General features: G+C 45.6%; 1 protein-coding gene across 1 annotated transcript in view; it reads left to right on the top strand.

Moving 5' to 3' along the window:
* OPN4 (opsin 4) overlaps nt 1–16,970 on the top strand; it is a 42,114-nt gene extending 25,144 nt beyond the window's left edge. Inside the window, exons 9-12 of the mRNA XM_053388287.1 lie at nt 5,165–5,320; nt 8,463–8,498; nt 10,411–10,449; nt 13,900–16,970. Coding sequence (XP_053244262.1) covers nt 5,165–5,320; nt 8,463–8,498; nt 10,411–10,449; nt 13,900–14,184 — 516 coding nt within the window. The 3' untranslated portion in view covers nt 14,185–16,970. The remainder of the gene's footprint in view (nt 1–5,164; nt 5,321–8,462; nt 8,499–10,410; nt 10,450–13,899) is intronic.
* The last annotated feature ends 8,120 nt before the right edge of the window (nt 16,971–25,090 follow it).

Raw genomic sequence — 25,090 nt, 5'->3', positions numbered from 1 at the left:
GACAACCCAATAGTCCTCCCGTCCACAACACATTTAAAAGGACATCAGATGTCAATCAGCCAAAGGTCTGATTAATGAGAAACATTTTTGCCTGGCACCTAAACGTGTATAATGAAGACACCAGGCGAGTCTCCCTAGAGAGAGCATTCGACAAGTGGGGAGCCTCTGGTGCTGCAAGAAAAATCCCTGAACTGCCAGCAGGTGGATGAGGGGGTTCGCAACAGCACAGCGGAGAGAAGGCTAAAAAAAGAACTCACCAGCAGTAGCACCTGCTACAGGCAGCCAGAGGCTTCTGGTCATGTAGAGCAGGAATAAGGAACCTGTGGCCATTCAGAGGTTGTTGGACTCCAGCTTCTATCCGGCCCTGCCAGCATGGCCAATGGTCAGGGGTGATGGGAATTGTAGCCCAGTGATATATGAAGGCTCTTTTTAGACTCCTTGTCTGATCATGGCTGAATTCACCTAAAGTCTGAACTTCTAGTTCACAAGATTTTTGCATACATAAAGAGTGAGGTATTACTTGAGGGAGGGATGCAGGTGGCGCTGTGGGTTAAACCACAGAGCCTAGGACTTGCCGATCAGAAGGTCGGCAGTTCAAATCCCCGTGACGGGGTGAGCTCCCGTTGCTCGGTCCCTGCTCCTGCCAACCTAGCAGTTCGAAAGCACATAAAAGTGCAAGTAGATAAATAGGTACCGCTTCAGCGGGAAAGTAAACGGTGTTTCCGTGCGCTGCTCTGGTTTGCCAGAAGCAGCTTAGTCATGCTGGCCACATGACCCGGAAGCTGTACGCCGGCTCCCCCTGCCAATAAAGCAAGATGAGCGCCGCAACCCCAGAGTCGCCCATGACTGGACCTAATGGTCAGGGGTCCCTTTACCTTTATTACTTGAGGGAGGCCATGTCTTGTGTGTGTTCTGGGGATGCAAAAACGCATATACCTGAATCACCTCCACATAACCGCCCTTTTTTCCCAAGCGAGGCAGGGAGGTTTTAAGCTCTCCACCTAGCTTACAGCGCTCTGAGAGGCTCTCACAGGGCCATCCAAGTTCCCATGAGACAATTCAAGATCCCTGTGAGCAAGGCAGAGAGCTTAAAAGCTCTCTCTGTGCCAGGCTCTCTACCTTGCATGCAAATAATTTGTGCCGTTTCAACAAGCCAGCTGTGCAAGGTTGCAATAGCGCAACCTAATTGCATGCAAGATGTGATCGTACTGTTCTGCAACAATAACATAGAATGCAGCCCTCATGGGGGAAGGGGGAAGGAAACGAGTTTTTGACGTGAGGGCTAATGCTTCTGTAGGGTGAAGCAGGCTGAATTTAGAAAGAGATTTGCTGGCAGATTTAGACAAATTGACAAATCCATCAATGGATCCCCCCACCCTCCCAGCAACCAGAAGCTCTCAACAGCTTGCTGTATCACTGCTAAGTACTTAGTGGTTACTTGCAAAGAAGCCGGAAGTGGTTCTTCACTTCACTGGAATCCGAGAGACTTTCCTTCTGTGCTATGCAAGGCACAATAATGTGTTCTTTTCCAACCAGTTTTTTATTTTTTTAGACGAGCTCTGAAAACACAAAAATGCTATTATGCCCCCTAAGCTGTTACGTTTTTAGGTTAATGTGCTTTTAGGGGAGGCTGACATGCTCCGAATTCTTACAGATTTCGGAGCTGTGTGGGTTCTGCACTCCATCTATTTTATATCCCTGATTAAAAATACAACAAAGCAGATCTTGCTAAAATAAAGCCAACTTGGGAATGCCCATGTTCGTACAACATACGCATTTCTACATGAGACAAGATAAATATTTTAGTTTTTCCATGAATTATTTTTGTGGCTCCTTGTTGTTTTTCAGAACGGGCCTTTCTTTCCAGCAAGGCCAAAATCTCTCAGGTGTCTCTCTATACTTCAGAATGATTAGCCTGAAATGATGGCGTCATGTAGATTTATTATTTTTTTTAAGTTCCTGTCTCTTTTTCATACTCTGATGTGATGAAGAAGCAACAAAACTATTGAGATAGGAAAGAGACTTGCTGATTTCTGTGGGAGAAAATAAGTAGGTCGCAGTCAGTGAGACGTCTGAGAGGAGGGAGAGCAAAACCTTCCCTTCCTTCTCCTGAGCCTCAAAATGGGTTTCAATAGGGGCAGGGGGTAGATTTTGTTCTGATTGGGGTCCCTGAGCACAATAGCAAGCTGTCATTATGGTATACTGCCACCTGGTTGCCATTCCCTGCTGAAAATAATGCCAATATAGTTCACATCTGGCAACCAATGCGCCCCTTTGGTTTCAGATATGACATGGGTAGATGGGTCTTTAAAAGCCCGGGACACAAATTTTCACAGCTATGGTGGCTCATTTACCCGAAGTATTGTATTTAGCTTTAACTCTGAAAGTGTATACTTGATTCTAACCAAACTAAGCTCCCTAGAGCAAAACATACACCAGGAGGCTTAGTGGGGTCAGAATCGAGTATACACTTCCAGAGTTAATGATTAATACATTACTTCTGGTAAATGAGCCACCATAGCCGTAGGAGGGCCCTAAAAATTTGTGCCCATGCTTTTTAGACCCGGTGGCGCTGTGGTCTAAACCACAGAGCCTAGGGCTTGCCAATCAGAAGGTTGGCGGTTCAAATCCCCGCAATGTGATGAGCTCTCGTTGCTCGGTCCCAGCTCCTGCCAACCTAGCAGTTCGAAAGCACGTCAAAAGTGCAAGTAGATAAATAGGTACCATTCCGGCGGGAAGGTAAACGTCATTTCCGTGCGCTGCTATGGTTCGCCAGAAGCAGCTTAGTCATGCTGGCCATATGACCCAGAAGCTGTACGCCGGCTCCCTTGGCCAGTAAAGCGAGATGAGCGCCACAACCCCAGAGTTGGCCACGACTGGACCTAATGGTCAGGGGTCCCTTTACCTTTACCTTTACTCATATACTATCTGAAACCAAAGGGGTACATTGGTGCCAGATGTGAATCCCCCCCCCAGCTCTCCTACCACACTACTAGGGGCCCAAGGCATAGAAGGGCCCTTCATCAGCTCAAACCACCACTTATTGCCAGGCCCAAGCGGAGGTGTGTGGATACAGTTTAGGAGCCAAACTCAGCTTCCATTCATAGCGGCCACCTAACTGTTTGGCTCCACCTCCAAATGAGCTGGCCAAGAACACACCAACTAGACTGGTGACTGTGAGCGGCCACCAAGACCACATAACACTGGTTTTGAAAGATCTACATTGGCTCCCAGTACGTTTCCGAGCACAATTTGAAGTGTTGGTGCTGACCTTTAAAGCCCTAAACGGCCTCGGCCCAGTATACCTGAAGGAGCGTCTTCACCCCCATCGTTCTGCCCAGACGCTGAGGTCCAGCGCCGAGGGCCTTCTGTTCCCTCACTGCGAGAAGTGAGGTTACAGGGAACCAGGCAGAGGGCCTTCTCAGTAGTGGCACCTGCCCTGTGGAACACCCTCCCACCAGATGTCAAAGAGAAGAACAACTACCAGTCTTTTAGAAGACATCTGAAGGCAGCCCTGTTTAGGGAAGCTTTTAATGTTTAACAGACCACTGTATTTTAATATTTTGTTGGAAGCCTCCCAGAGTGGCTGGGAAACCCAGCCAGATGGGCGGGGTATAAATAATAAATTATTATTATTGTATTATTACTGCGCTGCTGCTCTGATTTGCAGCTACAAAGGCTTTTAAAACTCACAATTTGTTTTAGGCCTTTAACAAAATCTGGGGAGGAGGCTGCTCTGGCGGGGCATTGGTGACTGTGGGGTGGGTCCCATCAGCTAAATCATGCATAGTGTCCCCTGAAGTCTGGCCCTGGCCTTGCTTGGAGCTGTTCACTGTCACAACAAGACTATAATGGGGGCTAGTGACCAATGCCAAGGACTGAGGGTAATAGATATCAAATCAAGCATATTGGGGGGAAAGGTTTGGTCCAACCCAGAGTTTCCCAAACTTGGGTCTCAAGCTGTTTTGGGACTACAACTCCCATCATCTGTAGCTAGCAGGACCAGTGGTCAAGGACGATGGAAGTTGTAGCCCAACAACCCAAGTCTGGGTAACCCTGGTCAAACCATGTCCCTGATATGCTCAATGTGTACAGAATGTTTATTATTTTCAGTCAAGGACAGGGTGAGGTTGGTATGCAATGGGATACAAAATGTGCACTTGGAAAAATGAGAGCACGCGGGAGACACAGGTTTATTCTGGGTTTTTTAAAAAAAATAATTATTTGTAAGCTTAACAAACAAAAGGAAGAGGGGACATTATTACAGAAATTAAATGAAATAGCTAATGAAAAAATAGTTAAATTTGATTAAAAAGAAAAATAATATATGAGTAATACTAACAACAACAACAACCCACCATCAGTTCACATTATGGATGCTGTAAGCATCAGTATGTACATCTAATGTAGAACATATAAATTGATACAAGCCCTCCAGGTGCCCAGATAGGTATCCACACAAAAATGATGTTTATATGACATATGTTCAAATGTAAGTAGCTCCGTGAGGTCCTCAAACCATTGCAGAATACTTGGTGGGTGTTTTATCTTTCCAGGCAGAAAAGTATAAGACTCTTAGCAACCGAAAAGGCTTGTAAAATCCTCTTTTGTTGTCCTTATGTGTTTATTAAGCACAGGGCTACAAGGGTAGAATGCGCTCCGTTTCCATACTTGAAACTACCCAAACCGTATTAAAACACCTTCATTTGGACTGTACCCTCCTCTTCTCTAGGCGGGTAACATTACTGCACAAGGCAGAGCCACAAATGAATTATCGCTGTAAAGTAGATAAGAACTACTGACTCCTTTGGAGATAACATCACTGATATAGGGTGTAAGCAAGGAGCAAAGAACGCTGTGTGTTCACTGGACTTTTTTATTCTGTGCAGGGTGTCTGACAGGGCATTTGTGCAGTAGGAAAGTCTGCTTTTTAAAAAGAGGGGGGGGAGAGAGCCTGAACGGGGGCAGTCTCGGAGCAGCCCCACCTCCTGATTTTGCTGATTGTCTAAGCTGGCCCCAGGACAGGATTTGTTGGAGTCCCTTTCAGATTTCTGGCTCTTTTCTCTAATGAGAGCCATTTGGCACATAACTGAACTGATTGAGGGAAAGTCATTAAACCCAAAGAGACTCTCTGAAAAACTTTCATGCTGGCCTGTCGCTGCAGGAATGGACTGACACAGAGGCGGATATCTCTAGTCTGAACTCCAGAGGTGCTAGCGGGCAAGTTTCGTACGAGATGGGTGAAGATACCACGGCAGAAATGAACGATGTCAAAGTCAAATCTAAACTGAAAAGCCACGATTCAGGGATTTTCGAAAAGGTAACGAAACGTCCTATTCTCAGAGCAGACAGGCCTGCAGATCTCTGCCTCAGCTTGTATTATTCCATGTCAGTAAATTTTTCTCTTTCTCTTTCCATCCCCTCCTCCCAAATGCCTTCAGTAACCTGTATAAGAAAGCTGCCATTAGGAGACTCAAGTAGAGGAGAACTTAATAGTTTGTCCATTTCATTTGTGAGATATGCTTTCCCTTTTAAAAACAAGAGTGTTTCCCTATAGAAACCACAACAAGTCCATGCACATATCCTGGCTCGGTTGTGACACCACTCTAATCTCCTTCCTCTTCTCACACCTATTGGCACGATCGCAATCTCCAACACCAGCCCACAAGCAGCTGTCACCTATTTCATCTTGTTAATTTGAAAAGATGCCTGGCAGCCAAGCGACTCCCACTTCACTAATTACGATTTTCACGTGTGCTATTCCTTTTGCCAGTTCTGCAGCATGGGAGATCCTGTGTCAGTAACATTTGAAGGGGAGGGCTGGCCGCAGCACAAAACAGCAAATGCCGTGTGCCCGGCAACTGTACGGAAATCATTATGCAAAGCACAGGCCAAACATAAGCAGGGGAGAGCAGTGCTGATGAGAATGTGCTGTGGGGAGCAAGGAATCTTTCAAAAGCCACTGAAAAAGAACTTATGAGGCTCGTGGCAGATAAGATTGGGCAGAGCATTTTTTAAAAAGAAAAACTCTGCTGCCTGTATCGTAACTTACCCCTCCTAATGCAGCATTTTCATGCCCAGTCCTGTCATTTGATGAACACTGGATAGCTCAGTTGGTTACAGGGTGGTCGCGGGTTCGATCCCCATATGGGACAGCTGCATTTTCCTGCATTGCAGGGGGTTGGTCTAGATGATCCTCAGGGTCCCTTCCAACTCTTACTCTACGATTCTCTGAGTCTCTGAACACTTAGTGGAAGTCTTGACACTTCCCCACATCCGAGAACACAAAGATTTGTCACAAGAGGAGCAGAACCCACCTTGAAGAACATTCCCCATAGTATTGTTCTTCTGCCCAGCATGTACCACTGAGTGCTCCTTCTAAGGGTGGAAACTGGTGGGATGGACCCAAGATAAGGGAAATAGTGTGCACTGTATGTGTGAATGCTGACGATGATAGGTGAAGACATTTTGGTTTACTGATCTGTCATAGCCAGGCATAAACACATACCCTTTAATGTAGATCTGCCTGAAGCTGGTTTTTAACCAGGGCACGTGGCGCTGTGGGTTAAACCACAGAGCCGAGGACTTGCCGATCAGAAGGTCAGCGGTTCGAATCCCCACGATGGGGTGAGCTCCCATTGCTCGGTCCCTGCTCCTCCCCACCTAGCAGTTCGAAAGCACATCAAAGCGCAAGTAGATAAATAGGTACCACTCCGGCGGGAAGGTAAACGGAGTTTCCATGCGCTGCTCTGGTTTCTCCAGAAGCGGCTTAGTCATGCTGGCCACATGACCCAGAAGCTGTACGCTGGCTCCCTCGGCCAATAAAGCGAGATGAGCGCCGCAACCCTTGAGTCGGTCACGACTGGACCTAATGGTCAGGGGTCCTTTTACCTTTACCTTACCGTTTCTGTCTTTGCACCAGCCCTCCTTCTGTGTCTTTGACAGCAGCCTGGCATTCACATTTTCTAACAGGGGGACGTTTCCTTATCACATTCCATTGCTGGGATGTGCACATTGCTGTTGGTCCTTTCCATTCTGCACATCAGATTGCTGCCAAAGTCACAGGGGAATTGGCAAACTTAGTTTGATGCCCCTCTTCTCCTAAAAATAAACATCCGGCATTCTGTTTCCAGCTCTCCACCACTTTCTGTCACTATTGCCCTCAGAAGGGCATCTTTGGCAGAATATTTGTACCTCTCTCTCTCTCTCTCTCTCTCTCTCTCTCTCTCTCTCTCTTGGCTTGTTTTTATATGGTGCCTTTTGTTATGGAAAATCCAAAATACTGTTTCGCTTCCCTGTGACCGCAGTCGTATCCCATAAATAATGCGTTTCTATAAATAGTGGCTAGGAGGGAACAAAGCAACATTGTCTCCAACCAATGTTGCTTCTCCCCCCCCCGTCTCCCCCCCCCAGTCAGCCTCACCCCCATGCATAAAACACACACTTTATTCAGCTTGCAACCTTTCTTTCCTTGGGTGCCTTTGTGTGTGCAAGTGATTCCTTTCCGCGCTTGTCACCCCTTCACCCCATCGCAAACTTCCCTGCTTTTCCTCTCCTGCATTCACACCCCCAGAGGCATTTGAGCTCAGCCCTGTGGCCCCAGGCTGTGCCCTTCTGGATCAGGGAGCTGTTCTCACCTGCTGCAGCTTCTATGGGCCTGCTGCTGTTTTGTGATTGGCTGCTGGAATAATCTCAGTCCTATCCTCTGATCTCATTTGCTCTTGGTCCTGTAAGATGGGAACGGGATGGGATGGTCGTTTAAACTGGGCATAACAGTATATTTATTTGGGACGCAGGTGGCGCTGTGGGTTAAACCACAGAGCCTAGGACTTGCCGATCAGAAGGTCGGCGGTTCGAATTCCCACGACGGGGGGGGGGGGGAATCTGTTGTTCAGTCCCTGCTCCTGCTAACCTAGCAGTTTGAAAGCACGTCAAAGTGCGAGTAGATAAATAGGTACCGCTCTGGCGGGAAGGTAAACGGTGTTTCCGTGAGCTGCTCTGGTTCGCCAGAGGCAGCTTAGTCATGTTGGCCACATGACCCGGAAGCTGTACGCTGGCTCCCTTGGCCAATAAAGCGAGATGAGCGCTGCAACCCCAGAGTCGGCCACGACTGGACCTAATGGTCAGTGGTCCCTTTACCTTTTTAATGGTATATTTGGGCATATATTATCGTGTGCAGCACAGCACTGGTGCAACGGGTGGCCCCAGTCCTGGGATAGCAGAAAAGAATACCTAATAATTGGTCGCCCCTCGTTCCTCATTTGGCCAGGTCATAGTTGCACTGGGCACTGGGCACAATACATTGCATGGTTATTAAGAGAGAGTGCAATGATAACTTACACATGGAATTATCCTTCTCACACAGCACTTAGAGAAGGATAGGATCATGCTGTGACAACTCCATATCCAGGGGTAAGAACTGTCTGCACTGCTACACACTCTTTCTTTCCCTTCTTTTGTAGACTTCAGTGGATGCAGATGACATTTCTATGGCAGAGGTGAATATCCCAGATTGCTGGTTTCTTTTCATAGTGTGAACATTTCATGTGATTCTTTCAGGGATGGGGATGTTCAGGGAAAGCAATGCAGCCATGCCATATATTAAACACCTCCCACTTGACATGCTCAGATTTATTTATATCTCTGTCTGTCCGTCTAATCCCGTGGTTACCAATGCCCCGCAGGGGGTGCAATTTGATTTTTAAGGGGGGCAATTTGGAAGCTTGTTTAAACCAAGTTAATGGCCTTTTAGCCTTCCTCCACATGAATAGGATTTCACTTTTTGAAAAATAAGAATTATATGTCATGGGGGAGGGTCAGGATTTTAGATATGCTTAGGTGGGGCATGACCCAAAAAAGGTTGGGAACCACTGGTCTAATCCATCACATTTCTATCTCGCTTTTCCTCCAAGGAGCTCAAGGTGGACTCTCCTTCCTTGGAGGTTTTCAAGCAGAGGTTGGATGGCCATATGTCCTGGATACTTTAGTTGAGATTCCTGCATTGCAGGTGGTTAGACTAGATGACCCTTCCCACTCTACAATTCTATGACCACACTGCCAGAAGGCCAGTGCATAGCAGCGCCTTTCCCTGCCAACAGTTCCTGATACTGCTAATAGTTTGCTCCCTGGCTATAGCTCAAATATCTCACTGTTTATTTTCTGGCCTGTAATATGGTAGTGGTAGGGGTGCATATTGTTATATTTCACTGCTCAGTATTTGCCACTCTTTGTAAATCTTCTGTATGCTGCATAGGGAGCATAGTCCAGTCACCACTGCATATTCCATAAGGCAAAGAGAATCAAAAGTGCTTAGTTTCTTTTAAAAAATCCAAAAGTCTGCCCTCCTTTCTCTAGGACAGTATCTAGGTCTGGGTAAATCTGTTCATGCCAGTTTCTTGTTTCTCCAATCTTAAATTCAATTTGCCTGGTTTCTGCATCAGTCTGCGATTATTATTATTTTAAAAGTCTGCCCCTCTCTCCCAATGTACATCTTTTATATGTCATTTCCTCTAATAGAGACATTTTTGCAAGCCATTTCCCCTAATATAATGCGGTTTTGAACAGTACTTTCACCAATATACACGTTTCTGTGTCCGCTTCCCCATAATATATGTTTTGTCTCGGACAGAATTATTGGTTAGAGTGCTGCATCACAAAATGGAGAAAAATATGGATTTCAATGCATTTTAATTCACATGTTGGTTCAGGAAGCGCAAAAGTCTCCTGCATCTTTAGCAGTCACTTCCTCCCTTCATTAGCTCAAACCTCTTCCTGCATTCATCTACTGCTACTTAGCAGGTGATCGGTTTTCACTCTGCATAGCTGGGATGGGTGAGTTGCTAGTTGGAAGGGTGCAAGCCTGGGCCAATCCACTATTTCACAGCCTCCATTCTCGCCCTGTAAAAAAAAAAAAAAGAATTTGCCAAGCTCAGAGTCTTGTTGCTGAAATCAACCCGCAGTCCTTAATACATGTACATGCAATGAAAGTTGCAACCTTAATGCACCCTTAAATTTTAAGTGGCGCTTCTGAGCAAACATGCATAAGACAGAGGTGGAAGAATACACTTTACTATGCACTGACATGGGGCTTACTTTTGAGTAAACATGCATTGGGGACAAGCCAGTGAATTGATGCACATGTAAAGTGAACAGGTGGTAAAGGCTCCTGCACCTTTGAGAGTTGTGTAGAAGAGGGAAATTCAACAGGTGCAGCTTACACAACAAGTGGCACTTGCTGAAATGCCCTCTTCTACACAATTCTTTGTCGGGCAGTGACCCTGTTTTCTTTTGCAACAGGCCACTCTATCCATGCCCCTGATTTAAAAATGACTCTTCATGTTAACAAGTTCAAGACCTATGTGGAAACATGATTGGGGACGTTTTGCACAATTCTCTATATTGTTTCTTTAGGACTTAGCCTTTGGAAACTACATCTTTGGAGACAGCCTGGTAAGTTGCCATCCAGCTTTCAATAACTTATGGGAAATGTGGACAGTGTGGCCTCCCCATAGTGTTGGGCTGATGATGAAGCCAGACTTACAGGTACGTAGTCTTGGCGTGATTCTGAATCCAGCTTTGTTGCTGGAGACCCAGGTAGCCTCTGGCTAGAAGCACTTTTCGCCAGCTGTAAGTGGTGCGACAGCTACAGATGTTTCTGGACCAGAAGAGCTTGACCACAGTAGTGTCACTGAAATTCTACTCAGTATTATCCAGAGTAGATTCCAGTGTATAGTTAGCAGAGTAAAAATTTAAAACACATTGCAGGATCCCCCCAAAATAGACCAGAGGCAATGAATATTTTATCCAGCAGAGCTTTAACTGCCACTGAAGGCTAATAAGCATTATGGTCACAAATCCAATACATTCAGGATTGGCACTGTCCATAAGAAATCCAGTTGCAGCAGACTTAACTTAAACTTACAATAATTTATAATAAGTCTAAACCTTAACACTAAGCATACAATATACAGTAGTACCTCGGGTTACATACGCTTCAGGTTACATACGCTTCAGGTTACATACGCTTCAGGTTACATACTCCGCTAACCCAGAAATAGTGCTTCAGGTTAAGAACTTTGCTTCAGAATGAGAACAGAAATCGTGCTCCGGCGGCACGGCGGCAGCGGGAGGCCCCATTAGCTAAAGTGGTTGTCAGGGGCTCAGGAGCAGAAGCACAGGGGAGAGAGGAAATGGAGAGCGAAGGGGAGGAATCCGAGGGCAGCGTAGGGGAGTATGGCAGTGACCCGAGAGATTCCATAAGCTTCTCCAGCGAATCAGAAGATTCCCAGAAGGGGGCACCGATGGTCAGGGCAAGGGGGGTCCCAGGGGGGACGCACCAGAAACAAGGGGCCAGCGGGGACTCCCAAAGCAGCAGCGGGGCATCAGGACCAGCTTCCCCACCAGAGCGTAGTGGGGGGGAAGAGTCACATGTGTCAGGACCAGCGTCTCCTCCAGCGGGGAGAGAAGATGAGTCAGGGCTGACCACGCCTCCATCGGAAAGTGGGGGAACGGAGGAGAGGTCAGTTCCAGCTAGCCTCCCCGAAGGGGGGAGCAGTGACAGCAGCAGTGCAAAGGTCAGGAGGAAGGTTGCAGGCTGGGCGCGTGCGCCAAGTTCAAATGTACAGGCGCGCGAGACAGCAGGAAACCCGGATTGGGAACCAGGTCCTAAAGCCCGCCGGAGGGAGGGGGAAGATTCAGGGGACTCAGCGTCAGAAGAGTCTAGGAAGGGCGAGACCCCGACGGACAGGCGGAACCAGAGGAGGAAAGAGCAGAGGAAGAGGTGGAGCAAGGCTAGAGTCTTAAACTGGTGTCAGGGGGGAGGAGATTCAGACGGAGCTTCAGCGGTCTAGAGTTTGAGACGTAGGGCTGCACGCTGCGGCTGTGAAAGTGAAACTGAACTTCAATAAAGACTTTTATACTTAACAACGAAGTGGCGTTGGTCCTTTGTGAGCTGGGACCTCGGGCAGCTCTGACAGTGGTGCTTCAGGTTAAGAACAGTTTCAGGTTAAGTACGGACCTCCGGAACAAATTAAGTACTTAACCCAAGGAACCACCATACAGAACACCCCACCAGAAGGAAAAGAGATAGAAAGAGAAAGTGAAACCCAGGCTCCTTCTGGCCTCTTATTATGTCAGCATGACCTTGACAGAAGACATAACAGAACTAGTTTAAGCCAGCTGTACTCAGCTTCTCTGAAGGAATAACCCAAGCATCATGAACCTTCTGCTTGTTTCTTTCACACAGAGAAGCTTCCAGAACCCTCTTGAATTAAGTAGAATAGGAAAGATCTCTAGCACATCGGATCAATACTTTCTGTACTAAGAAATGAAAACTGACAAGTAGTTCAAGTAGCACACTGGTGACTTCAAGGCTGAATTTCTGCAATGCCTCTTTGCACAGCTTCTCTTTGTGCTTGATCTAGAAGCTGCACTTAGGGCAGAATGCTGCAGCACAACTGCTGATGGGAGTGAAACCCTACTACAGATTACATCTCTGCTCAGAGATCTGCACCCGTTGCCAATTTGCTCCCGGGCCAAGTTCACGATGTTACCATTCGTATATAAAACCCTTAACAGCTTGAGACCAGATTGCTTGCAGGCTCGCCTTACACCCATGTATGCCCACTCTGTGCTTCAATCAGCGTGACTGGCACCATTACAGGTGCTACCTAATGCTCGTTCCATAGTGGCAAGATTGCCCACACATCATATATGATATCATACATGGGGCAAGGGGCTTGGCTTGGCTTGGCTTGGCTTGGCTGAAATGGGCTTGCGGTCCAAATGGGGAGCCGGCCAGGTCTAATTAGGCATGTGGTCTGGAGGTTGCTAACCCCTGTTGTAAATCTGTAGCATGAATCTGAGAACAGGTCTCTGCATGCAGCAGAATGAGGTGTCAAGAGTCCTCAGGTGTTAGAATAGACTGTGCCACTTCAGACTGCAAGGTGTGCGTGTCACTTTTTAATGCTTGACTATGAAAAAGAAAACCTTTCTTGCAAGTAGGAAAGTAGCATAGTTACTAGAACCATTCTAGATTCCAGAGCCATTCTCCCTGGTGAGCTCATTTTCTTCTGGCAGGCAGGAGAATCCGGAAAATTGTAGCTCCTATTTGCAGTCCGAAGTTGTGGAATGTGGCCAAATAGAGGTGCAACAGGGCTGCTGTGCCTTTAACAGTTGCAAAAAAGGGGGTTTTCAGCAGGTGTTGCATGCATTGTATCTACCTTGCTTCTTTGTCTCTCTCTTTTTTAATATAATTTTTATTAAGTTTCCCATATTTTATTACATTTCAGTATCAAAAAATAACTTAAGACATTGCTTAAATAAAGCATCAACCTCCTTCCTTCCCTCTAACAGACTTCCATATCTCATTACCAATTTCTCCACATTCCTAAATTCACTTTTTTGCCTTAAATCAATCTTTTAACAATCACCTACTTATAAGTAAATCAGCTCCTTAATTTCCCATTACCAAACATTTCAACTTAAACCTACAAATGTATTCAACTGTTTGCAATTTTCTTTCATATAAAGTATAAATTTGCCCCAGTCCTTTTGGAACAAATCATCACAGTGATTCCGAATCTTCCCCATCAGCTTCGCCAGCTCCACGTATTCGACCATCTTTACTTGCCAATCTTCCAATGTGGGGAGTTCTTATTGCTTCCATTTCTGGGTCAGGAGTATTCTTGCGGCCTCTACCTTGCTTCTTTGATTTTGGGGATGGACAAACACTGAACTCCTCTCTTGACATGCACATTGTTCTGAGGCCTGTTTTGACTTGGCAAGGGTGGATTCTCCCAATGCTTGTGGCAAATATACATCGCTTCCCACCCACCCCATAGGCTGTTGTCAACTCAGGCACATTGTGTATTAACCTCTTCTTTTTCGTACTTTCTTAAGACAGGTGACGATCAGTACACTTTTGGCGTGAGGGCAGAAGATTCTTGCTACCTCTCATCTACAGCCCAGATACCCAGCATTGTGGTAACCTACAGCAACGTCCAGCGAATGGAGCTGCCTTTTCAATCCAACTCTGACCCTTCGTGCTCCAGGAACTGTGGCTATAGCTGGGAGAGGAACTCCAGCAGCCGGCTAGAGTGGCTGTGCCAGGATAGTGCCTTAGGTCCTACGCCAGAGACACACATGTGTCAGCTTAGTGTAGAAAACCTTCCAAAACATCACTGAAGCAGGAAGAGAGGGCAGAAGAATGAAAATTGCCAGCTTTCCTGTAAAGATTCAGAAACAGCTCCACAATAGTTAATTTGCTTTACATGTTGATTGCGTTCTCCACAATGTTTGTGCTAATAAGTTGAGCATTTAAAACGAAAAGAGGTAGTAGCCCGTTTTATCCTGAGAACAGGCTCACACATGAATCTTGTATGGAACAATCTACACCCAGCCATCCACAGATCGCAACTGTCAGGCAGGCAATCCCTGATAATGTCCAGCTTGGAGAGGCAGCAGGCAGGGAGTCGGCTGACATGCCCAACCTTTTTTGACCAGTGGGGGGAATGTTGAGAAAGTGTTGCATGTGCCAGTCGCAAAATGGCTGCCATGGTGTGGCGTAACACGAAATGGCCACCATATCTGAAAGAGGCAGGACCAAAGATGGCTTGGGCACCCTCCCTGCATCAGCTCCCCTATCAATGGGGAGCAGGGAGCACCTATATCAGCCACAACTGCACTTGCTCACTCTTGGTTTGAATGGAAGGGAGGTTTGGTTGTCCAGTCCTGACATCCAATGAAATATGAGCATGTGTGCAACGCAGAAGCCAAAACAGTGCCAATATAAACTGAACAGAAACAGCAAACTGTCCCTCATGCATTGTTGATTTTTTGAGGGGATATTTAGTGAGACCTTTCACAAGTATTGTAGAAGATCCTGGTGGGCACATGCATTGGTGGCCCCCTAGCCTGGTAGCTCAAAGGGCTATATAGCTTAGTGGCTTCTTCTTGCAACAAACAGGTGCCCAGATTAAGAGAGGGATTTTGAAGCCTTACAGCCAGCAGTGGTTTGTGATAGGCTCTCCAGAACAGGGAACGGCTGTAGCTCCATGGTGGGTGAGCACATGGTTTGTTGCAGAAGGTCCCAACACTGAGCCAGATTGACCGAACCATCTGACTTGGTCTAAGACAGCTTCCCATGTCCTCAATTGCCTGATTCCTGGGACCAGGAGGATTCTCATCTGTGGTGTTAGTCTCCTCCTGCCTTGAACTACCTCCAGTTTCCTTCTTCACGCAGCAGCCCTGCTGGTGCCAAGAGAAGAGGACTGGCACCTGGTGTTGCAAAGTTCCTGGTTTGAGCTGTACAGCTACCTGGTACCAAGGTGTGTGACTCAAGGCCTGTGTGGATAGTGTCATGGCATAGCTTAGTCACTAGGTGGCGCTGGGCTTGTGTGTGTAGCTAAGTGGCATCAGGAGGTTCCTGCTGCTGTTCTGTTCTTGTTTAGAGAAACAATAAAGTTATCGTTTAGCTCCTTGTCTAGTCTGTCCACTCAGCCTTCCATGACAAGGCCCATGTGCATATCATTCCCATTGTGCAACCAGTCCATCCCATTTTTGGTAAATGATATCTCATCCATAGGGCTTTCAGGCATAGCTAAGTGGTCTTTTTGTCACAGGTTCTGCTGGAGGACACAAGGATAGCATATTCCTGTACCTCAGCTCTTGTAGATCGTGTGTAAATGGGCTCTAGAGCCCTTTGGAGAGGGAAAAAGTGGTGCCTGCCATTTTACTGTATGGTGATTTATAAATGTATAAATAAGATGTTTCTGTCAAGATCAAGGCATGGGGATTATGCACATGTCTCATGGAAAACGTAACATCTGCACAGTGCTTAATCCACATGGGACAAGTGTCACAGGAAGACCGTGTGACACCCGTCTACACCCGTCACCAAGTTGCACTTAATGGATGGTGTGGAGGTACCAGTGCCAACATGGGATGCATGCCCAGGCATTCAGCTGAACATGCAAATGCTCCAAAGTGTGGATGGAGGGGTGGGGCGTGCATGAAAGCCATGCCTCCAATGTCCTCATGCAAGTTGCTCCCCACCCCCTGCTCCTCCACATTCCTGAATGTCTCCACATCAAGCAGGGGGCTCACATAATTGATCAGGATCCTGCTATTTCAGGGTCCCCAGTGACACCAAGGGGGTCAACTCACAAGTAGGAGCCCTCCACAGCACTTTCCCACTCAGCACAGGGGTGATGCCTAGGACTGAACATGCAGGATGCAAGACTCACAAGGCTGCTTCTATTATTGCCCCCTGCTCCAGATACAAAGTTTGTCTCTTCAGGCAAATCTGTAAACATACTTAATGTCCATATATTGCAAACATGGGAACAGAGAAGGTCTCTCTGTGCAATAACTGTAATGTGTATTCTAGGCTTCTATCAACAAGATGTCAGGACTTGCACCTGCACTGGGCCCTGAACTTGGCACCTTTTCAGATTAATAAGCAAATAGATTTATTGCCAGCCCATGACGAGCAAGTGCCAGAGCAGGTTACAATTTAAAATTCAACATCAAAAACAGTTGTCACAAAAATAGGGTTGAGAATGACAACCTGCCCTCTCCTGACAATGGCAGGAGGACATTCAACCTGTGTAACCAGCACCCAGAACAAGGAAATACCGTACCTTCACATTAATAGGCAAGAGGAGATCACGTGGTACATCTTGCCCCATATAGAAGCGACTTGAGTCAAGCTTGCCCTCCAGAGGATTTTGCTTCTCTCTCTCTCTCTCTCTCTCTCTCTCTCTCTCTCTCTCTCTCTCCCCTTCCTTCCTTCCCTCGTTCTCTCCACACACAGCCCCCAACCTGAACTTTACGCAACCTATATCCGATGCAAAATAGTATAATAACAGAAAACACAGTGTAGGTTTTATTGGCAATTGGAACGAATTCATTGTCTTTGGGAACAAATAATGTAACGGCGATGTACTTTGCTATATTTTATGATTTTCAGTATCTCGATGTACTTTTTCTTTTTAAACAATAAAAAATTGTATATATAAATATCCACAAGCTGTTGCCAGATATCTAGGCTGCTTGTTTTCTGATGTTATTACTCCCCATTATTGCTTTGAGGTAGAAAACAAGATTATGAGGTCAATGAGGAAAAGAAGGGAATACGCAGTTCAGAAACCAGGATGGCTTCTTGGAAGCCAAATAAAAAGATGAAAGAGATTGATTATAATTCCTCCCTTCATCTGTCTGGGCAGGATATTGACTTAAGGCAGAGGGTCTGATAGATACCAAACTGATTGAACAGACAGTCTAATAACAAAATATTAGATGTCATTCTGCCAAACCAGGCTTCCAGTTTAATTCCACCGATTCACAATGCCGATCCAGAGAATTGGATCTTCTCCACCATATGCTCCCAGACCTCCTAATATACCCCATTAGGGCCTCTATTAGACACATACCATGGGTTCTTCTCTTTCCCAGGGCTGATAAAGGAGATTAGGAAGGCCGTCTTGAGTATAATCTAGGTTGGCTTGTTTGTTGCAGCACCATAACATGTACGGGGTTCACACCACAGTCAAGGGCTTGTTGCCAGATCTGCTAATGAGTAACCAAACAATTAAGCCCCTGTGTTGCAAACAGTATCAGTAATATCCAAGGCAACACGATGACCAAGTGCAACAATGCAATATCAATGTAAACTCTTTCTATAATCTATACGGAACATTGAACAATATGAAATATATGAAATATGCACTCTCTGCAAAACCAAATAAACAGGAATCTTATAAATCTCTGAAAGCCCCAAAATGTGCACTCTTGCTCTGCTAATGAGCCAGTGCGCACATTCTCATGAACTTGTTTTTTGCATGTGTACCTGCTGAAATGCTAATTTGGGGAAACCAGCCTTTGCTGCTCTTGGGATCTTCGCCAGCAACAATTGGGCGCACCTAGACAGAAATATATCAGCTTTGATTCTTTCCTAATTTGGGGAAACTGAGCACCGACCGACCATTAGTATTCTCACTCTGGTGAGACAGCAACAACCACGTCATGACTGCAATTATATCTATGTATTGTAGTTACCAAAGGGCAGATTAAAGTTTGACCAAAGGGCAGTTTAAAGTCCCCCCCCCAGCCCAGTCATATGCACGCCTACTCAAAAGTAAGTCTCTTTGAGTCCAGTGCAATTTTTCTCCTATTTAAGGGCTCATCCATGCTTCTGTTTGTCCCCTGATTTCTAAACATGGATCCAAGGCTTTTCTTGTCATCCTACTGCTTTCCCCAGGAAAACCTGCCATTTGCTTCTGAATTGGAGCAAACGTCAATTGGGTTTTCTGCAGCTGGGCAGTTGCATACCCTCCAATATTTCTCCAGTGAAAATAGGGACATATTATTACTATTATTATTATTATTATTATTATTATTACCACCACCACCACCACCACCACTACTACTACTACTACACTATTTATAGCCTGCCCATCTGACGGGGTTGCCCCAGCCACTCTGGGCGACTTCAAACATATATAAAAACATAATAAAACATTAAACATTAAAAAAAACCTTCCCTATACAGGGCTGTCTTCAGATGACTTCTAAAGGCTGTATAGTTACTTATCTCCTTGGCTTGGGGGGTCGCATAACTCCATACCCTCAAACATTTCTCAGATGAAAATAGGAACGTCCTAAGGAGAAGGAGGACATTCTGGGATCAAATCAGAAACCGGGACGGCTTCTGTAAATCCGGGACTGTGCCTGGAAAACAGGGACACTTGGAAGGTCTGCATTTGCTCTGATTTAGCAGTAAATGGTGTGTTTTCCCAAGTAGAGTGGGGAGACCAAAGAAAAACCTCTCAGACCCTTGCCTAGAAATCATGCGACAAACGGAAGATATCATGAGACAAAGGGAAGTGTGAATGAGCCTAAGTGAGTCTAGGGTCTCCATCTCCAGTTGATAAATATGTGTGGTATATTGCCTTACTTGCCCTTGAAAGGCATCTAATAAGTCTTATAAATAAACACAATGTGAGTCCCAGTGACTGAAGCCCCTGTGGAACTTTGAAAGCTTGCAGGACTTTGGTGCACAACAAAAGTAGCAGGTTAATCTATTCTGCACCTTGTATGTTGCAGTGTGGCCAAGTGCCCATTAACTGCTTCCTTCGCCTCTTGGCTTTTATTACTATTTAATATGCTGTGGCATATATAATATTCTTTATCCCCCTGGTACAACTTTGCTTACAGTGAGTAGTGAGGAAATCCTTTGCCGGCTAGTAATGCCTTCTGAATCTAGAGTGTAATGTTCAGCGTGTACCAAAGAAGATTCTGCTGCTATAAAAAGAACTTCAGCTGTTAGAACGTGTCTGCTTACAAGAGGATTGAAATGCAACTGTTAATTAGCAAATAACTTGCTCCCGCAGCATTTGAAGTCTCCTGTATGTGTGTGAAAACTTGTCCCCTCCTCCCTACTCTCCTCTTTTTAAACAAACAAACAAACAAATCTCCACACTTCAACATGAGATAAACCAATCCAGGCCACAATTCGACATAGCTTACAGAAAGGTTTGGGGCTTCATCAGATACGATGGGAATCACATAAAGCAGGGGTCAGCAAACATTTTCAGCAGGGGCCTGGTCCACTGTCCCTCAGACCATGTGGGGGGGCGGACTATATATTTGGGGGGGCATGAACGAATTCCTATGCCCCACAAATAGCCTAGAGATGCATTTTAAATAAAAGCACATATTCTAATGTTAAAACACCAGGCGGGTCCCACAGATAACCCAGAGATGCATTTTAAATAAAAGGGTACATTCTACTCATGTAAAAACACGCTGATTCCTGGACCGGCCGCAGGCAGGATTTAGAAGGCGATTTGGCCGGATCCGGCCCCCAAGCCTTAGTTTGCCTACCCATGACATAAAGCACTCAGGGTAAATCCATACCAGGGGTCTTATTGAAGGGGAGGTTTTAGAACTGCAGTGGGCGGGGAAAGAGAAAGTTTAACTCTTTCCTCCCTGGTGTGGTCCTGCTTAAAATCTGACTCTCCCCCCCCCCACGCTGCTAATTATATCAGGAGGGAAGTTCCACCAGGGGTCAAAGGAGTTGCTTCCACATTTGTCCTTTTCTCTGGAATTCCTATAATTTGCTCACTCAGGCCTGCTAAACTAACATCACTGCCAGACTGTCGCATTATGATTATTTTTGTCCTCCCATCTTTTTGAAGACCTGGGCTGTGTACCTGCGATGCCAGCAAAGCATTCAGAACACATTCTTTCCCTTAGTGAATCCTGAGCTCTGTAGTTTTACTCCACACAGAGCTATAATTCCCAGCAACCCTTAGCAAACTACAAATACTGACCAGCAAATTCATGTCGTGATGCTACAGCGGTCATGCACACCAAACCAACTTCCCCCAAAGTCTGGATTTTTCGGAATAAAGAAAGGGATGGGAGAAATGTACAGGAAGATGTGCCATAAAACTAGTTCAGTACTGTTTACACTGACATGTAGTAACAGAGGTGAATTTACCCGTGTAGAAAATAATAATAATAGAGGCATGGTCACTGGTTATCTGATGGGGGATTTGGCCCAACCAAATTTGATTCAACTTCATTAATCCATTCATCTTCACAAAAGTTTGCACCTTGTTTGCTGCTGATGAGTACAGAATGAGGTTGCTTTTTCCGTAAAAGCAATAGAGACATATCCCATCAGGCTGCAGACTGACTTGGTTTCACTCGATATCCATCACAGGTGACTTAAAACGTCCTGAGATGCATCATTCTAAAGCCTGGAAATGTAAGCAACTTTGACCTAAAAAAGTCAATGGTTCCACTAGGATATCGTTCATAAGGATGGCCTGTGCTTAGGTCTCTGTTCCGGCTGTCAATGTATCCTTCACAGAACATACATTTTGGAACCCGTTTCCAAATGACTCACAAAACATGATGCATGGTGAAAATTGGGCACCCTATTTAACTGAAGGGTGTGTTCAGGCTGAAAGAGGGTGTGAGCTGAGGTGCTTCACTTTGGCTTTTTGCACTAAAACAGCTGTCCTTGGGAGATATTATCTGCGGGTGGCACACGAGCTTTTCGCCTCCAGAGACATTGAGTTCAAATTTCAGCTCAGGTTGCTCAAGTGAAAATGTGCTTGATGGTCTTGTTTCCCCAAGTACAAAAAAATCGCTCGGCGCTCTGTCACAATTCAGCAAATTGGCAGGCGCTCCCAGAGAGGGCCTGATGCCTGGAATGGCAAGAGATTGTAGTAGGTCAGGACTGAAGCAAGCATGTGGAATTGCAAATGAGAGGCCTCAACATGCTACCAGCCTATGCAGAATTCTAGTGAGCTGGAGTTTTGGACCTTGTTCCTTTGGATGCAGTATCAAGCCACTTTCAGAAACAAAACAAATTAGTTTAAGTGTCAACCAGTTAAATAGTTTTAGGTTGATCAATCAAATCATTTTAGGCTGTTATCCTATAACATCTTTCCCGGGTGTTTTGAGCAGACATGCACAGGATTGTGCTGAAATCTGATATAAGACTTTGAACCAATTGACTGATTGAATTTAAACAAATTTGCACAATGTCAACACCCCGACAGGGCATATTCCCCAGGGAGTAGGGAATGTTGGTATGAGCAGAACCAAGGAATGACAGTGGTGCAAGGAGGTTAATTTCGGACTCTTGAAGTTAAATGGAATCTCCATGCTTAGAGCATGTTGGCCATGTGTCCTGCCTTACAGAGGGTAGTCCTCTGTTTGAAGGAGTCCTCTGTTTGAAGGGCTATCCAGTCCAAAGATAAAGAACAGGGGTCAGCAAACTTTTTCAGCAGGGGGCCGGCCAACTGTTCCTCAGACCTTGTGGGGGGCCGGACTATATTTTTTTGGGGGGGGATGAACAAATTCCTATGCCCCACAAATAACCCGGAGATGCATTTTAAATAAAAGGACACATTCTACTCATGTAAAAACATGCTGATTCCTGGACCATCCACGGGCCGGATTTAGAAGGCGATTGGGCCAGATCCGGTCCCCAAGCCTTAGTTTGCCTACCCATGATCAAGAACCATAAGAAGGGAGAGCAGGAGCCCTGAAGTTGCCCCTCAACAGTTAGTATCTGGATAACAGATTGAGCAAGCACACAGGTCACAGTCTTCAAAGCTATAGTGAGACGTACTGTATTTCCATCTAAACTTGCATATAAGACGAACATATGCGCTAGTCAGAAGAGTGACTAGTGGGGTGCCACAGGGTTCTGTCTTGGGCCCGGTCTTATTCAACATCTTTATCAATGACTTGGATGATGGACTCAAGGGCATCCTGATCAAATTTGCAGATGACACCAAACTGGGAGGGGTGGCTAACACCCCAGAGGACAGGATCACACTTCAAAACGACCTTGACAGATTAGAGAACTGGGCCAAAACAAACAAGATGAATTTTAACAGGGAGAAATGTAAAGTATTGCACTTGGGCAAAAAAAATGAGAGGCACAAATACAAGATGGGTGACACCTGGCTTGAGAGCACTACATGTGAAAAGGATCTAGGAGTCTTGGTTGACCACAAACTTGACATGAGCCAACAGTGTGACACGGCAGCTAAAAAAGCCAATGCAATTCTGGGCTGCATCAATAGGAGTATAGCATCTAGATCAAGGGAAGTAATAGTGCCACTGTATTCTGCTCTGGTCAGACCTCACCTGGAGTACTGTGTCCAGTTCTGGGCACCACAGTTCAAGAAGGACACTGACAAACTGGAACGTGTCCAGAGGAGGGCAACCAAAATGGTCAAAGGCCTGGAAACGATGCCTTATGAGGAACGGCTAAGGGAGCTGGGCATGTTTAGCCTGGAGAAGAAGAGGTTAAGGGGTGATATGATAGCCATGTTCAAATATATAAAAGGATGTCACATAGAGGAGGGAGAAAGGTTGTTTTCTGCTGCTCCAGAGAAGCGGACACGGAGCAATGGTTCCAAACTACAAGAAAGAAGATTCCACTTAAACATTAGGAAGAATTTCCTGACAGTAAGAGCTGTTCAACAGTGGAATTTGCTGCCAAAGAGTGTGGTGGAGTCTCCTTCTTTGGAGGTCTTTAAGCAGAGGCTTGACAACCATATGTCAGGAGTGCTCTGATGGTGTTTCCTGCTTGGCAGGGGGTTGGACTCGATGGCCCTTGTGGTCTCTTCCAACTCTATGATTCTATGATTCTATGATTCTATGAAATGTTACCCAAATGCTCTCTTGTCCTCTTTTTTGAAGGTGCATTTCCTCTGCTTTGGGGTTGATGAGTGTTCTCGCCCCTAGTTCAGAGGCTGATTGCCCCTGGACCCTAGGTGTCTGGGACAATCGCCATGGGATGGTTGTCAACTTCATGCCCAGCTTGTGAGCTTCCTAGAGGCATTTTTGGTGATTCTTCAGCCGGAGACAAGGGGAGAAGGCCATGGGAGTGCTGATAATATTTTTTGGAGGACAAATAGAAGGCGTTTTGTGGTCAATGTCTTTAACTAAGGAAAAGGTTCTTTTCATTCTTATTCCTGCTTCATTCCACAGGAAGGAAGGAAGGAAGGAAGGAAGGAAGGAAGGAGTAAACTGTGAAGCCCCGTGTAACAGGGTAATCTTTCAATTTTTGTATATTCTTGTTTTAATTCTTGTTTGTACTTCACATCTAGGTGCCAAGCCGTTAGTGCTCTTCCTCCTGTTTGGCCCCCAGTTAGCTTTTACTGCACATGCGGGGGGGGGGGGTGAGAGGGGAGAGACTCTTAAGGAGATTAATGCTAAGCCAAGTATTAAAGCTGTCTGTATTTTGAGCATCATGTGCAGTTGTGCCTGGAGAAAATTGTAAGGGTTGTGAAGTGACACTGAGAGTTACACAGGGAATCAGCCTGGCCCATAAGGTCTTGTTTATTCCTTTAGCATCATAGAGCTGAATGGTACCCACACTGGATTATACCGTCCAATTTCCAGGCCCCCAACAGAATATGATGTACTAATAGCATCTCTGAGAAGCATTTGGGCTATACAAATCAATGGAGGACACATTTATCAATAGGTATTAGCGAGCATGGATGAGATTCATCCCAGCCTAGCCCAGCCAGCTGTCATTTCTGTCATTAATCCAGTATGTTAGATGTCCAGAAATTAACCTGGATCTCCTGGTTTGTGGTTTTGTATGTGATAAGTATGTGATAAATATTATGGATTGTAATGCGAATGGAATGAGCATAGACACCTTGGCTGTCACAGCCTTAACAGGAGATGTCACTGCTAGAATGTTTCTGGGTTCTTTTAAAAATAAATAAATTTGGATTGTATAGGGACAGCTACCAAAATCATTCGAGTTTTACTGTTTTGCCAATGTTGGGCTCCGTTTCTGGTGTTCTTCCAATTCACTCTTCATATTTCCAAGCTTTTATTGGCACCTGTGAGGACGTCAAATTTAAACAACAACAACAGAAAGCAGAAATCTTACACGGGGATAATGACAAAAGACAACAGCAGAAATCTGGTACTGGAGGTGAAACCTCCTGGAGGAGTTTGAAAGAACTATTGAACATGACAGTTTTACATGTGCAGCCTCTGCTTGTGGTTCCCTTTCTGTGCTGAATCACAGAAATCACACAGGGCGACTCATCTGCATTCTTATTTGCCATTTGAAAGCAAACAACAGCACAATGTGTCAGTGTTCAGTGGCTGATTCTATTCATGTAAATAGCTCCATTTTAGCCAACGGAGAGAGCCCTCTGCCGTCTCTTCCCATTCATCCATTATCAGCTGAGCGATTCGTTTTTATTTACTTTTCAGTTTTGCCGAGCTCCCCTTTTCTCCCCTAGTTCTTTTGGCGGAGTTAAAAGCATCTAATACCGAATGTTTATTTCCCGATGTAGTGTTGCTACTTAGAATTTTTGGCTGCCTGGGGTGCAGAAACTAATTTTACAGTTGTCGTTTTCCTTTCCAGCACGAGAAATGCAGCAAGCTGGATAAAGTCAGGGAAAGAAAGAAAGAAAGAAAGAAAGAAAGAAAGAAAGAAAGAAAGAAAGAAAGAAAGATGCAAGTCAGTGGCCAGCTGTAGCTTTAAGGGATCCACCTTAAGGAAATCCACCTCCTCCCGCCGCCGCTC

The sequence above is a fragment of the Podarcis raffonei genome, chromosome 5, assembly GCF_027172205.1.
Source record: "Podarcis raffonei isolate rPodRaf1 chromosome 5, rPodRaf1.pri, whole genome shotgun sequence".
Lineage (NCBI taxonomy): Eukaryota > Metazoa > Chordata > Lepidosauria > Squamata > Lacertidae > Podarcis > Podarcis raffonei.
This window is presented reverse-complemented; position numbering and strand designations above follow the sequence as displayed.